Source organism: Hylobates moloch, unplaced genomic scaffold (assembly GCF_009828535.3).
Source record: "Hylobates moloch isolate HMO894 unplaced genomic scaffold, HMol_V3 SCAFFOLD_1, whole genome shotgun sequence".
NCBI classification, from domain to species: Eukaryota; Metazoa; Chordata; class Mammalia; order Primates; family Hylobatidae; genus Hylobates; species Hylobates moloch.
In genome coordinates, this window is record NW_026652276.1 from 238,965,402 (window position 1) to 238,982,321 (window position 16,920).

General features: G+C 38.2%; 1 protein-coding gene across 7 annotated transcripts in view; it reads right to left on the minus strand.

The window, feature by feature from the left end:
• The window catches only part of NCAPG2 (non-SMC condensin II complex subunit G2), a 79,395-nt gene that overhangs the window by 50,114 nt on the left and 12,361 nt on the right, over nt 1-16,920 (minus strand). For all 7 annotated transcript variants that reach the window (XR_009209993.1, XM_032753243.2, XM_032753246.2 and 4 more), the window contains 7 exons: nt 14,945-15,099; nt 14,196-14,330; nt 11,683-11,777; nt 10,515-10,584; nt 7,361-7,447; nt 4,810-4,905; nt 4,047-4,172 (listed from right to left, as the gene is read on the minus strand). Coding sequence is in view for 6 of the 7 variants with exons in the window: in XM_032753243.2 (XP_032609134.1) it covers nt 4,047-4,172; nt 4,810-4,905; nt 7,361-7,447; nt 10,515-10,584; nt 11,683-11,777; nt 14,196-14,330; nt 14,945-15,099 (764 nt within the window). In the remaining variant the exon portion in view is untranslated. The remainder of the gene's footprint in view (nt 1-4,046; nt 4,173-4,809; nt 4,906-7,360; nt 7,448-10,514; nt 10,585-11,682; nt 11,778-14,195; nt 14,331-14,944; nt 15,100-16,920) is intronic.

Below are 16,920 nucleotides of genomic sequence, written 5' to 3' on the forward strand. Positions count from 1 at the left end.
GCTCTGTCATTCAGTGAGACCTGCACACTCAGCCGACCGTGGCAGGCATTCAGATTAGGCATGGCCCACGTACACCACACTTCTGAATTCTAAAATGCTGTAATGCATTTTAGAGCCCAGAATAAAATAATTCTACTTGTAATGAACTAATCCAAGCCATGATCGTCAGTGGTACTAAAAATTCAAAAACAGACAGTGAGGCAGTAAGTACCCTGATGGGAGTACTTGACATCACCAGGGAAATAATCTCACGAAACAAAATCCCAAATACATGAATCGGATCAACTCTCTCATTTAACTACCAATTTATAGGAAACACAAAGGGCAGAGGGACACACTAATGGCATCACAGGAATGGGTTCTATAAAATCCAGACTGCTGGAAACGTCATAGAATAATTTGCTTCTTCAATGACAACAAAAATAGCAAGTTTTAAGAAAACAAAACACAGAAAGATTATGGCGAGAGAGCTCGTGGTCCAGGAGACTTAAGCAACATGTCAGTTAGTCACAGCACATGGGCCGTAATTAGAGAAACATTCAAACAAAACGAGAAAATGAGAGCAATGAATGGGTACCCAAAGACACTAAGGAATCATCGTTAATTTATCTTTAACTGTGATCATGGCATAATTTAAAAAAAAAGATTATCTTTTACCAATACCTTCTGACCCATTTAGAGCTGAAATGATATGATGTCCCAAATATGTTTCAAGACAGGGGAAGAAGAAATCGGATTGGGATTAGTCAGCAATGAATAAAACTGTGTTGTGGGCACACAGGGTAATGTTATTACTCCAGTCTCTTGTTTATTATGCATGACATTTTCTATTAGAAATGTTGAAAACACAACAGAATTCTTACTACTTTAATTAGAAAAAAAAGGCTTCAAGTTAAAATTAAGCATTTACCCCATCTCCTCCCCCAAATTTGACCAAAATGATCAATTTCTATTAGCAATAATAGAAACAAAAAGACAGAAATTTCTGTAAGAAAAGGAATAAGGAACAGATTCATGGAGAAAAGAGCATAAAAGGTTGTAACCTAGACATTCCCAGGTAAGGGTGCTCTAAAGACAGGAGGCTGTGACCTCAGAGAGCTCACATCAGCCCCGAATCCAGAGCCCAGGTTATAGAGAAAAGAGTTTGTGACAAGGGCAGCAAACAACCCCTGATGAGGCATACAGGCCAGCAGGAGTTCAGGAGCAAGGATGTGCCCCCCAGGATAAAGTCTTAAAAATGGTTTCTAAACCAAGTGTGTAATCTGCCAGAAAGAGTTCCTGAAATAGATACTGGGCAACAGACAAAGAAGAACAAAAAAAGAGCCAGCAATAACTCTAAGCCACCAGAAAGGCAAAAGAAGGAAGAGCAATGCCACCCAGAAGAAAAGGGCCCTTTGTACTTGGGTACTGAGGGGTCACCTGCCTGCCTGCTCTTCCTCCACAGAAACTAAGGGAAGCCCTCCTGCTGTTGCACTCTGCCCATTTAGGCAAACCTGAGACACAACTCTACACAACTAGAGAAGAACACTTGCTAACTACCTTACCAACCCAATCCTTTATCCAAACATAAGAATGGAAAAGATGACCAGTCATTTAAGAAAAAGCAAACAGGAAGAAAAAAAGATGATAAAAAAACAAAAAAAAATAGAAAAGAACTTTAGGAATCTGAGGGCCTGTAATTGGGATTCAGAAGTTTTTATACATTTTGTTTTCTATGAATTACTTTCAATAATAATCTTTAAAAATAATAAAAATATATTCTGGACAATCACCTTATAACCACATCCTCTCTGGACTCAGTGTCCAGACCTGTTTGCAATTACACCGTCACCAGATAAGCGCTCAAAATGACAGCACTTGCAATGCTGTTTCTGTCGCATCTCTTCATTTAAAAACATTCAAAGAATCCTTTTCTTTTTTGAAACAGGGTCTTGCTCTGTCACCCAGGCTGGAGTATAGTGGCACAATCTCGGCTCATTGCAGCCTTGACCTTCCAGCCTCAAGTGATCCTCCCATCTCAGCCTCCTGATTAGCTGAGACTATAGGCATGCACCACAGTGCCCAGCTTATATATTTTTTTTAATTGGTAGAGGTGAGGTTTCGCCATGTTGCCCAGGATTGCTCAAGCAATCCTTCTTCCTCGGCCTCTCAAAGTGTTGAGATTACAGGCGTGAACCACTGCACCTACACCCTTTTTTATTTTTTTAAAAAAAAAAAAAAGGTTCTCCATATTACTCAGGTTTAAGAAATACCAATAAAGCAAAAAGCATGAGAAAACAGTTAACGTACACGGAGGATACAGGAAATAACCACTGCTCTTATTTATCAGATCACCTGCTTTGTCTCCTTGTGAAAGAGCCTAATTTCCATCTAAAGGTTGAGTTAAAGCCTCAAGAGGCACAGCACCAGGGACAGGAGCTCTCAGCCAGCTTTGGTGGACAAGGCCGCAAGCCAGACCCAGCTGGTACCTGCTCCTACACAGCCCACTGTGCAAAGAATGGTTCATATTTCTTAATGGTTGGAAAAAATGAACAAATTATCATTTTATGGCATGTGAAAATTACATGAGGTTAAAATTTTGTTGTCCACAAAGTTTTTTTCTCTTTTTAAAATAAGAGTCAGGGTCTCGCTCTATCGCCCAGGCTGGAGTGCAGTAGTATAATCATGGTTCACTGTAGCCTTGACCTCCTGGGTTCAAGCGATCCTCCCATTTGCGGCTGCAGTGAGTGATGATCATGCCACTGGACTCCAGCCTGGGAGACAGAGCACGACTCTGTCTCTAAAATAAAATAAAATAAAATAAAATTTTAAAATAAGGAATCTTAAAAAAAAAAGGAATTGTAGATAAATACACATAATGTACACAGCAAAATACTAATGACTTCATTTAGGGATGTGTGTGTGTGCATGAAGAAGTATACAGATATTTATTACACTTTTTTTCTTTTTATTTTTTGAGACAGGGTCTCACTCTGTCACCCAGGCTGGGGTGCAGTTGTGTGATCATGGCTCACTGTAGACTTGACCTCCTGGGTTGAAGCCTCCCAAGTAGCTGGGACCACAGGTGTGTGCCACCACCCTGGGCTGTTTTTTTGTTTGTTGTTGTTGTTAACTTTTTGTAGAGACAAGGTCTCACTATGTTGCCCAGGCTGGTCTCAAATTCCTGGCCTCAAATAGTCCTCCTACCTTGCCCTCCCACAGCGTTGGGATTACAGGCGTAAGCCACTGTGCAGGCCTATTATACTATTACTTCCAACTTTCTGCATGTCAGGTTTTCCATAAGTTAGAAAATAAAAATAAAAACAAAAGGGAGCATTTCAGAAGCACCATAGGCGACAGCATTACAACAGCACTTTGTTGTCATTGTTTCCTAAAACCTTACTGCTTAGGACAGTAGATAGTATCCACTGCTTAAGTAAGCTGTGTTAGGAAACACAGACTAAGTAGATGAAAAGAATCCACAATACTCCCTGGAAATGAATGCCGCATCTTAACATCCTAGCACCTCATCTGAAAAATCAACTGCCACAGGCGTTATTTGTAGGCTTGCCCTGAAATATAACCAGTGTTTGCTCATTATGCTACCCAACACCTTTAGGATAGGCAATATCGCAATCGCACTTACAGAGAAAGACACAGAGAAGGTAAGTGACTTGCCCAAAGTCACATAACTATTAAGCGAAAGTGGTGGAATCTGACCCCAGAGAGCAGGAGGCTGACACCAGAGCATGTGCTTTACCCACTATATGACACCACCTCTCCACTGGGGAAACAACAGGCACATGCATAAAATGTTTAAAACCACACATAGTAATAAATAATTAAACGTCCCAAAAGTAGAAAAAGACACCACAGGTCCACGCTGTTGCAGAAGGCCCCAGGGAGAAGTGGCATCTCTCTGAAGAATAGTCCAGCTTTAGAAACCATGCCGTGTGGGAGCAGAGCTCTGGCTGTTACAGGGGAGGTGGGGACACACACAAGCAGTACATGCCACAGCCTGGACAAAGCTGGTATCTGTAAGAAGCTTGACCACCTGAAGTACGTACATAGAGCTCTTCAAACTGTTTCTGAATTTCACTATCCATTTCAATAGCATGAAGGTTTGGATCCCTAATAGGAAATGCTTCAACAAACAACAATGCAGCATTTGATCGAACTTCAGAGTTTCTGGCCTATAATAATAAAAGAAGAGTATCTCAGAATCCCAAAGAGTTAACATACGAAGGCTTAAGTACAGTGTTCCCAAAGTAACACTTTAATTATCTTGATACAAATTTATTTTCAAATTACAGACAATTATAACATTTAAATTGACCAAACATTGCTCAGTTCAATGTCAACAGATTAACTATGAAAAGATAAAGCTTCCTGACTTCAAAGCCCACTTCATGTCACTAAGAAGTGGTCACCCCACATCCTCACTAAAGATACCAGGTTGTCTGCACTGAAAGTTATTGTGTGTTTGTTAGATCTCAAGGACTGGAACAGCCCTGGACAGCCCAGGCCAGCGCGGCAGACCACCTACAGCCTCAGCTGGTTTGCTTTATGGCATGCCTCTAATCTCCTTCCCTAAACATGGTTACTTAAAAATAACTGTGTAGTTAGCACTAAACCAATCCAGATTTCCAGTTAAATGAAACCAAGAAATGCTTTTAATAAAAGAAAAAAACATTTGTTCAAAAATTTCACAAAGCATTCAGTCTCCAGCCTTATCTTTACTATTTTATTGTAATTTTGAATTAGAGTTTGCTAAATTCAAAAGCACAAGTAGTACATTCCAAACACGGATAAAGTATTTGAAATGTATACCTTTAATCCTCTCCAAAGGATAGGCTTATATAATCTATAAAGCATCTCTTCCACTCCCTGTCGAACTTTCTTTTGATGGTGAAAGTAACTCAGAACCTAAGGACCAAAAAAAGGAAAAGGAAGGTATTAACAAAAAAATAAACAAATAAAATAAAATGGCATTTGGAAAGAGCAACAGGGAGGATTGTTCTCTCCACCACAAGTAGGCTCTGGCTGCCATCCACATGTTATGACAATTCTTTAGCAGGAGTAACTTCAATGGATATAGGACAGTAGTAAATGCAGTCAATCACAAGAAAGAATCTACAGCTGAAATAAAAAGATTAATGGCCTTGGGCTATAAAATGGTTTGGGTTCTAGTTTCTGCTATTCTGCCAACAGCCACATAACCTCAGAAAAAGACTCCTTTAAACCTCCGACCTTCAGGATAAAATGGAAAAGGGGAGATTCCTAAATGGTTCTAATAGCTCATGCTTGTTCCAAAACACTAACTAAACCTCTTTATTATCAACATGAGGTAACTGTTTCATAACGTGGTAACAAGGAGGTGTCACACTTAGTGACCCCTCACTGTACGAGATTAATTTAGGTGTCAAGTTCCTCCCAAAACTTACGAAAAAATCAGAAAATGATCATTCTTGTAGCTTTCATTCTTCTTTTCCTACCCACTTCTTTCCCAATCAGAATCTTCCCAAAATTCTTTGTAGACTCATGTCCCTAACAACAATTAATTTTGCCTTACTTCTCTATTCACACCTTTTGGGGCTAAACTTTATTAGTGAAACATGAAAATTTTGAAAGATTAAACAGGCTATAAAAGAATAGCCTACACTTTAAGTGAGCTTGTATCAACTTAACCCTAGAAGAGCTGCAGTATGGAGATTTTTTTTTTCTGATTATTATTTTGTAGTTTTTATTGATGGTGATAAGTGACATTAGTCTATAGTTTGCTTTTTGTGTATAATACTATCAAATTTTGATATCAACAGTATACTTGCTTCATAGAAAAATTTTCTAAACAGCTTAAGAATTAATTCACATGCCACAAAATCTACTGTTTTAAAGTATACAATTCAGTGGCTTTCAGAATATTTAGAGCTATGCTACCATTGTTACTATCTAATTCTAGAACATTTTCATCAACAATATTGAGATTTTTAATTTCAAATGATGTCTGAAGCACTGCCTGAAACCTCTTTCAATATCAATAAAATGACTTATCAGATAAATTTAATAGTTATCAAATAAAAACAATTTGAGGAAGAAACTATAATGTGTTATAAGTTGTGACAAAAACAATTACTTGGAGTTGAGTAACACATTTCACTTGAGTGAAATCTAATATTCTCCCTTTAAATTCTTTTTGTGCATTTTTCCATAAATTTACCAAATAGTGATATCTATACTTATAATATCTTAATTACTCAGACTACCACAGCAGAAAATAATGTATGAAAACATACATAGTTTACATATAAACTACACATATAGTTTACATAAACATAAATACAGTTTACATAAATACATAGTTTAATGCAATTCTACTAAATAAAATTTGAAACACCAAATCATCTATGTGAAATAAATAACCCAAACTGACTACAACTAAATAAAGCCACACTGGGATAGGGGTGGGGGGTGGGTAGGACAGGGAGTTCATTGAACATATTTATCCTAAATATATGCAATCACGAAACTCAGTAGTCTAGATAAATCTCTGGGTTCTTTATCCTTGTGTAACCGAAATTAAATCATCAATAATGCAAAGAAACATTTTCTTATCCACTCAAAATTAATATAATTAGTATATTTACATTCTATAAATAGCAGTAGTTTCACTATTCAACAAAACAAAGAAATGAGTAGTCTTTATTCACTTGGTTTCTTGACATATGGTTGCCAAAACTAACAGCAAGCAAACAAGGCATCCCATGGGTTAGAACACTGATCAACAGCAGCTGCTTAATCTAACCAAACACAGCAGACCAGATTCTCCCATTCCTCCTGCCAGGATCCTTATGATCCAGCAAACACCTATCAGTGTAGTAATGGCACTGATGATAGAATCTTATCTAGTCAGTCCATTTACAATTATTAATATAAAGGTAAAGTTCATATCTAAATTCTGAAATTACCTTTACAGAACAAAATATCAAAAGAAACAATCAAAACATTTATTCATTTGGTTTGCAGAACAGCAAAATTGGAATTTAATAAGTAAAATAATAAAAATAATTTCAAATACCCTCTAAGATCTTTGAAAAAAATGATAGTGGCCATTAGAAACCAATAATTCTGGAAAATCTCAGGACAGAGAATTGAATTTAAGGTCATTCAAATACAATACTAACCATCTCAACAATACACCTTTGCTTTCCTCATTAAAACTTTGGTGGCAGGAATAAAACTGCCAGACATCAAATATCAAGGTTCTGAGAAATCCCCCTAATTGATGTATGTGAAAGCTTAATTTTAAAATTTAACCAAAACAATTATCTAAAAACAAAACAGAGGAAACATTATTTCAAAAACAATCTGTTCACCATCTTACCTCCCGCACTTTGGAATGCACTGGAGACCTCCTCGGAAGGTGTATCCCGTGGAACATGAAGTCCTGGATGCAATCATTTTCAATCGTCTGAAATAACAAATGCAATGCAAAGCACTTGGTGTGTGTGTGTGTCCTACTGACGACCTGACAAGCAGTGCAGCATTTGAGTACAAAAAGAGTGTGATCTGTCCATCTTACATTTCATGAGAAAAAAACCTGGATCCTTTTATCCAAGCTTTCTTATTTTAAGTCCATGCTTCTTAGAATTCCTTTGGTTTTCATATATCAAGGAGAATGCTTTGCTTCTCTTTTATTTGATGAAATATCAATCTGTGCCAAATGGCAAGGTAAGCTTCCACCTACCACTCAAGGCTAGTTCAAATCAGAAAAATTTCAGAGACTGAGTGCATGGTGAGTGTGGAGTCCCCTCTTCTGACTCATCACTGACCTGGACAACCTTCAGAAGACTGGATTTGTTCCAACAGCCTCCACAGAACAAAAACAGAACTACCTCTACAGTGGAAACTGTAAATAAGATATTTCAGGGCCACTACTGAGAAGGGCTGAGCAAGGAAGGTGTGGGAAGCCCTTCATCAGTCCCATGCACTAATGGTACTCAGAGTGCAGCAACTAGAAGGCCTAGCCTCTAAGAGTAGCAAAAAACCCCAGTGGACCCTATGTCTGTACCTGAACTCTGTGCCCGCCCTCACACATGAGCGGGATTTCTATGGCTTTGGGGAAGGACCTAAGGAAATGCTCCTAGGGTTAATACTAATACAAACCAGAGTCTGCAGATGCTCAAGTTCCTCTTCCCCATTATATTTGAAAATAATTCCTTCACCTGAAGTCACTTAGCATCACTTAATGTGGGACAACCACACATTGTCTGACTTGCAGTGAAAGATGAGATACACAGCACTACCTGGGAAGTTATTTGTGCCATAAAAGTTGAATCCAAACCTTTAGAGCTAACTATCAGAATGCCAACATTCTATAGGACAACTGGTCCAGTTTCCTCACATGCCAATGGCATAGATTTTAAAAAAGGAAAGGAGGGAGGAATGCTCTAGAACAAGCGATTTTAATGGTATAACAAGCAAATGCCATGTGGGCAACTTGTTGAGTCCTAAATCAAAAAAACTCTAAGGAGACATTTTGAGATCACTGGAAAAATTTTAATGTGGCTTGATTATTTTTAAAAATACCAAGGATTTACTGTCACATTTTTAGGTCTTATAATGGCATGCTATAAGCACATTTTTGAGAGATGAACAAAGTAGTATGTAGAAATGAAACGTCATGTCTAGAATTTGCCTGAAAAACTTAGAGGGAGGGCAGAGAGGAATGGAGTGAGACTGAGAAATACACATTGTTGGTACCAATTTTGTATACATCTAGTCAAATAGTTTTTATTTTGTTTATTTTTCTGTAGAGACAAGGTCTCGCCATGTTGGCCAAGCTGGTCTCAAACTCCTGACCTCAGGTGATCCACCCGCCTCAGCTTCCCAAAGTGCTGGGATTACAGGCGTGAGCTACCACGCCCAGCCTATTTTTTATTTTCTAGAAGTCAGTGATAAACCTTGGCAATACAAATCAAGTGTAAGTTGTGCAGAGGAGCAGAGAGGATGGAAGTAAACTCCAGACATGGGGCAGCCTCTGTCCACCCTGCAGGTTCCTCCCTCTGCCCATCAATGCAGGGCCTGCTCTCCAAAGAGGAATGAAAAGTCAGGATAGAACACAGGGTTGTGAGAGGCTCCTTTCTGACCTAGAGTAAAAATTTTATTCTCAGAGAAAAATAAAATGATTGAGAACCTGGTATAAGAAAAATATAAGGGAAAACAAAGACACTTTTTTGTCCAAAAGGGTGTCTGGATGTTGAGTTGGGATTGTGGATTACATAGCCCTATCTTCATAACATAAATACTATGTATTCACCAGTTACCCATAATCAAAGAAAATATCTTCAAATTCTCAAAAATAATGTAACTAAAAGAGGTGACTTGAAGTCCCTGAATGGCACTATCCAATAGAAATTGACTGCAAGCCACAGATGCAATTTTAAATTTTCTAGTGGCTGCATTAAAAACAGACAAAAGAAACAAGTAAAATTAATATTACACAGTCATCCCTTGGTATCCATGGGGGATCAGTTCTAGGACCTCCCTCAGATACCAGAATCTGCGGATGCTCAAATTCCTCATAAAAAGTGGAGTAGCTGGGCCGGGCGCGGTGGCTCACGCTTGTAATCCCAGCACTTTGGGAGGCCGAGGCGGGCGGATCACGAGGTCAGGAGATCGAGACCACGGTGAAACCCCGTCTCTACTAAAAATACAAAAAATTAGCCGGGCGTGGTGGTGGGCGCCTGTAGTCCCAGCTACTCGGAGAGGCTGAGGCAGGAGAATGGCGTGAACCTGGAAGGCGGAGCTTGCAGTGAGCCGAGATTGCGCCACTGCACTCCAGCCTGGGTGCCTGGGTGACAGAGCGAGACTCTGTCTCCAAAAAAAAAAGTGGAGTAGCATCTGCATATAACCTACGCACTCCTGCACACTTTAAATCATCTCCAGACTACTTATAATACTTAATACAATGTCAATGTTATGTAAATAGTCGTGACACTATATGTTTAGGGACTGATGACAAGAAAAAAGTCTGCACATGTTAAGTACAATGCATTTTTTCCCCAAATATTTTCGATCCTTGGTTGATTGAATCCATGGATGCGAAACCCACAAAGGGCCAACTACCACATTTCGCCTAATACATCCAAACCACTGTCATTTCAACATTCACTCTACATTTTTAAAAAATACTGAGATATTTTATATTCTCCTTTTTCCATATGAAGTCTTTGAAATCTGGTATGTTTCTTACACTTACAACACATCTTGATTCAGACTGGCCACGTTCCAAATGCCCAGTGAGCACATGGCTGGAAAGATCAGGGTCAGAGCTCCCTCCCAGCTGAAAGAGCACAGTCCTACCTCCCACAAACCACACATCTTAGCAAGTGACTGGATTGCCCATCAAATAGACTTTCATTATTTGGCTTTATTTTGACAGAGTGCATAAACATGGATCTTAAATAACCCTTCTTTGACTACTTATTTAGTAACTAAAATATAATAAGTGTTAACATTTAAAAAAATGAAAATACCTCCAGTATTTTCCCTGAAGCCTTTTTCCAAGCTCTGAAATAAATTTCTGCAATGTATACCATCAAAGACCTATATAAAAGATCAAAATAGTTTTAATGCAAATTTAAAGAATTATACTTTCAACATGTATCATTTCAGCTACTCTCCAACCATAGTGAAGAAGAAACTCAGTTTAAACTAGTGCTTTGCAAATCATCTATAGAAATAGGTTATCTACCTGTAGCGAAAAGTAGAAAATGGAGGTTTTGGGAAAGGAAACTGAAGTGACAAACTATTTGCTCCTTCTCAGTCAAGGCTTACCCAAAACTTTACTATTTTCTGTGAAACTATGAGTGCATAAGTCCAGAACAAAATTCTAAAGTCAAAAATATTTACATATAAATAAATTGTCGACTTGGAGTCACGTTGGACTTTTCATGCTACCAATTCCTCAGGTACAAGAAGCCCTAAAATACCAGTACCAACTTAAGAAGCATAAGCTTAGAAATCTATTAGTTCAACTCAAATATTCTGAAGATGAGGAAATATGAAAAAGCAATCTAGTGTACAACAGGAGCTTTGCAATCAGAGATCCAGAATCAGATCCCAACTTGGTACTTATACAGTTGCCTGACACTGGGAAATTTAGAAAGCAAAGCCTACCTCAAAAGAGAGTTGTGAGGATTAAATTTTAAAATGCAGACTGAGTACTCAGCGCTGGAGCAAATGAAGTACTCTGCCTTGTGCCTGGCAAACAACAAGCATACACTTGACATCTCCATCATGCAGGGAGTGGCAGAGTCATGACTGCAACATTCCCTGCTGCTCCTGCAGATTCCACAGGCTCTTCTGAGAAGCCACACTGGCCAGGCCACGTTCAACCAAAAAGCACACATTGCATTCAAAGTACCATGGACATAGCTTTATTATGAGCGAGGCTAAGGTTCAACTGCAAACTATTTTAACTATTTAAAGAACTATCACAAATTAAAACCTTAATTTCAGTGGTCAATACTGGAAAAGAATGATTTCCTATAAAAGGAAAAAGCTACCCAGTGATACAATGGTACATAATAAATATTTCTAAAGCTTCTAATCCATTACTATAACTTTAAGAAGTCAGACCAAATGGAATCTTTCAAAACCAGATTAAGACAGCACAAAATCTTAAGTACTTTTAACACTTACTTTTGTAATCCCTGTAACTGGTTTTTAATGGTCCCATGGATCATTTTGATAAAGTTTATATTCCAGTTGAAGAGACAACTAAGAAATCTTCTTCCCTATAAATAAAAAAAGGATATAATGTTTAAACTGCAACCAAATAAAAAGTTCCAAATAACAAACAATTCTTTGAACATCTAGTAAGCTAAACATTGCTATTGCTAAAAAGGAGGCACACGTAGTTATAACTGAGAGCACACGCACGAGTTGAGCTGTCTGTGGGGCCTGCACAGCCAGGAGCCACACAAGCCTCCTCCCCCAGGGCTGAGCAGCCACTACACTGAGCCACTACACTGACCTCTGTCCTCAAGGACCACAGGTGTAGAGATGGAGACCACAGACAGTAACCATGGGTCCATAAACATCTCATTCTGGCTCTGTCATGGATGGCTCCATAGTCTCAAATGAAAGAAAGCTTTAAGTCTAGCATAGGTGGGTGGGAATGGAGTTGAATATCCCAGTTCATTTCACCTTCTCATTTATAAATGAGAAAACTGAGGACTCATATAGTTAAAAGGCTAAGTGTTTGTCAAGCTAGAATTTCCAAATACACAGTCTTCAAGTCATAAATACATCACGTGATGATAATTTATATGCATGCTACTAGATTATATATCTGAACCTAAAAAGAATGAATACAATATTCATACTCTATAGAGTGCATAAAATACATCTATCTAGAATTCTCTCAGTGAATAGCACCTTTATCTCTTAGCAGCACACCACTGCACAGAACTGGAATCCTACAGAAATGCAATACATTTTGATTCAAATGCAGGGTAACCATGCTTACAACAGGCAAGTTTAGAAAAAAAGTAATATTCACTGGAAGTAATCTGCCAGTACAGTACAAGCTGTTTATGGTTTACCCAGAAAGACTGGAAACTGACCTGACCAAATTAATGATTGAGTAGGAAACTACACTTAGATATCTTAAATTCAAAGGAGACATCAATTTTTTTAAAAGGGTAGGGGTTGTAACACATACATACATTTATGCCTGTTATATATCTGCACACATATATAAGTTAACAAGTAAGATTCATCAACTCCTCATGTATAAGTCAACATAAAATAGTTTATTGTTTGAATCCATCATGAATTTCTTCACTCTCCCATTTCAGGACAATCCTGGAGACATGTGTGGGGCACAGGCTGTGTCCAACATCTTTGTAATAACGATGGTGCTGACACAGCAAGGATGGCACAGGGCAGCCCTCCCCAAGGGTTCTTATCCACCAGCACCTGGGCTGCGGTTTGATACATATTACCTCATCTGTTCCTCACAACAATGCTGTGAAAGAGTAACTGTTGCTCCTGTTTTACAGAAGAAAACACTGAGGCTGAAAGGCCTGACCAAGGTCACCACCTATAAAGTGAACAAGGACCCTGGGAGCCGAAGGTCTCAGTCCTAATCACATGGCCCCTTGTCTAGCGGACTGCAGATGGCTCGCCGGGGTCCAGTTCTGTCTCTGCCCCTAAGCAGCTGTGAGACCTGGAGGAAACTTATTCTGTGCCTCAGAGCTGGTCCTCCTCCTCCTCTGAAGCCCTTCTCTACCTCCTTCAGGGAGGAGGGATGACTTCCTCCTTCTGCCTCAGAGATGTGCCTGCTGTGCCATGAGCATCCAAAAGCAAAGGCTTGTTCTAGTCTCCAATGACCCTGCCTGATCATGTAGTCGACGCTCAGTAAACAACTGCAGAAGGCCCCTAACACAGAAGAACTATGCGAGCCTCTCTGTAATTCTTAATTCTCTAGTAGCCACGTTAACAAAAGTAAAGAAGATTAATTTTAATAATATATTTTATGTAAAGCAATATTTAATATAATAGACAATAAAATATTATCTATGACACAATAAAATATTGTCTATTATATTAAGTATATAACAAAAATTATTAATGAGCTATTTTATATTCATTTCTTTGCCACTGAATCTTCAAATCCATGTGTATTTTATACTTATGGCTAATCTCAGTTCAGATGGGTCCCATTTCAGGTGCTCAGTAGCCTCGTGTGGGAGTTGACCCCAGGACGGGCAGTGCAACAACAGGCCAGAAGCCTCTCTGGATTTACAGGATGGGTAGAAAAAAGAAATGGAGGATATCATGGGATGACAGTTTTGAGTACATGGCAATTAAAATGGAATTAGGGCAGAAGGCCAGATCTCATTCATAGAGAAGTGCTTTCTCAACCTTATTTTTAATCATTCTTAATTTAAAATGTAATTATGGCTCCCCTAGGATTCACACAACCACCTGTTACCATCCAATTTAATGATGAAATAAGCAAGGACTTGTAAAATGTTTTCTCTGGTACTGCCATGCAGTAAATATGATGTGCAGTAAATAGCTCCTGGTAGCTAAGCTGACCTTCATGGCAACACCAAGCATGGTGCAGACAGGAGCCATGTGAACACAGGAGAAACATCTATTAAGAAGCAGCTCACAAACAGATCAAAAAACAAATACCTATTTACCTCTTCTTTCTTGATATAATTAATATTTATGAAGCACTCAAGTAACATATCTTTAATTTCTCCACTTTCCTCCAAATCATAATCAAAGCAATATAAAGCTTGATGGATACGCCAAAGCCGACATATGTCTGCACCCTAGGAATGACACAAAAAATGTTACACTTTTTTTAATGAACAGTAAAGTCATATTTCAAATCAAGTATATTTTATATCATAAATAATGGTAATTCTAGTTGATTCATCAAAGATTAAAAAATAATGACAAATAAAAACAGATTTTAAAATTTGCAAATGCCACCTGTAGCGCTACAGAACATTTTTTTAAAACATAAGGAAAATAATTAAAAATCCAGCAAGTTCAAGAACTTCCTCGATGATGAAGATTTTATACATCTGAACTGTCCAGTGCAGTAGACATTAGCCACATTTCACTGTAGAGCTACTAAAATGTGACTAACGCAACTGAGGAACTGAATTTTTCATTATTTTTAACTTAAAATTTAAACAGCTTTCTGCGGCAAGTGGCTACTACATTGAATAGCGCAGGTTTAGAATTTTAGGAAGACATTTAAAAATAAAGTCCTAGCTAGGTGGTGCACTCCTGAAGTCCCAGCTACTCGAGAGGCTGAGGCAGGAGGATTGCTCGAGCCCAGGAGTTTGAGGCTGCAGTGAGCTATGATCATGCCACTGCACTCCGTCTCGGCAACAGAGAGAGACCCTGTCTTTAAAAAAATAAAAAGTGAGCATACTGTCTTAGTCTCCAGACTCCTCCTTAGTAACATGACAAAGGCTGTCTTTCCTGTGTCTTCCTTGGCAGGCAGGCCTTTCTCCCACCAGGTAACACACAAATCCTGAATAGAACTCTGTAGTTTTCGTTCAGACTCAGGTAATGCATATAAAATACCTAAAATACAGCACAGTAATTTCCCAATTAGTAAGGCAAATTCTTATTACTTAAGAGTCAACAGTTTAGAGTATTATGACTTTACATATTATTTAAAGCTTTGCTAAGCAAATAATATTAGTTTATGTTTAACTTGCCAAAGATTTATATACATTAATTATAAAATGCAAATAATGTTAATTAAAAAACTGTTTGACAATTGTTATAAAAAGACCCTCAACAGACATAACAGAAAAGAGATTTTTGGAACTGGAAGTCTCAGAGAAATCATATCACCAATTTTAGAAAGGCAGATGCTGAGGCTAACTAAACCTCAGTGTAACAATGCCAATGGTATCTCTGTTAACACCAGAGCCAAGACAGGTCTACTGACCAATCAATAATCCACTACTATCCCTCAATGTGCCAGCCTCAAATTTTGGCTCAGAGGTGAAAAACAGTCAAAGCAATTACCATAATGAATACAAAAACTGCAGTGCTTTTATTAACAGAAAAGCTCAATAATTAGATTAATAATATTAATGCTCATAATTATAATCTGTAGGTATCTGAATGTCATTACACTAATATAACATTCCTGAATTAACAGGGAAGTTGATAGCAACTACAGTGTTAGCACTAATCATTTCACTAGTTATTTGCAGACCGTACAAATAAACTGATAGTAAAATTCACAAAGCATTTGGAAGCTATTTTCATTATGATTAGGGGTGACTTTTTAATAAGACACTGTATTTCAACTCAAGAACTCAGAATAAAACAATGTACTATAAAACATACATAAATCCAAGTGATGCTAAGAATAAGGAGCTTGATGAGATACTTTGTCACATGAAACTAATTACACTCGCACAGTGAGGGATGAGGGTATGTGAAGTTTTCTTAAAAATCATTAAGACATTTTTACATCTTTTGTAACTAAAATTTTATATATTTCATAATCAAATATTTTCATTAACTTAGACTAATGTACCTCCTAAATTAATAACCAGTTTTACAGTTTTGTTAAAACTTGAAAAGTACCATCATTTAAATTTCAATACAGTAAAACTCCCCTAGGAGTCAACAATTACTCCTCAGATCATGTTCAGAACATACTTAAAGAAAAAATTCAATGTCACAAATTCTTAGTTAAGTGGACACTATCTAGCAATGGTAATCACATAATCAGGTATTTTCTTCTAAACAAGTTCTTGATCATTGGTCCAGTAAGTCAGACTTCCCTGAAAAACCTGTAAATAGCAGTTAGTTGCTGAGTACTGCCCATCTCACCATCTATAACATCTGAATGGAGCTTAAATTAAACTAATTAGGCCAGACACAATGGCTCATGCCTGTAATCCCAGCACTTTGCCAGGGCAAGGTGGGAAGATCACTTGAGCCCAGGAGTTTGAGACCAGCCTGGGCAACACAGTTAGATCCTGTCTCTACCAAAAAACAAAACAAAACAAAACAAAAAGCATGCGCCACGGTCCCAGCTACTAGGGAGGCTGAGGTGAGAGGGTAGCTAGAGGCCAGGAGGTCAAGGCTACAGTGAGCTGCACACCAGCATAGGCAACAGAGCGAGATTCTGTCTCTAAAAAAAATGATAAATATAAAATAAATAAACTAAGTATTCAGGACAGCTCTTATGTAAGTATGCTCCTGTTCTAACTGAAGAAAAAGAACTTGACTGCAAAGCTGTACCTTTATACCACTTCTGCTACTGAATTCAACAATGCTCATGAAAACAACTACTTTTCTTTCACAAAGTATCATTTCAGGCCAGCCGCAGTGGCTCAAGCCTGTAATCCCAGCACTTTGGGAGGCCGAGGTGGGTGG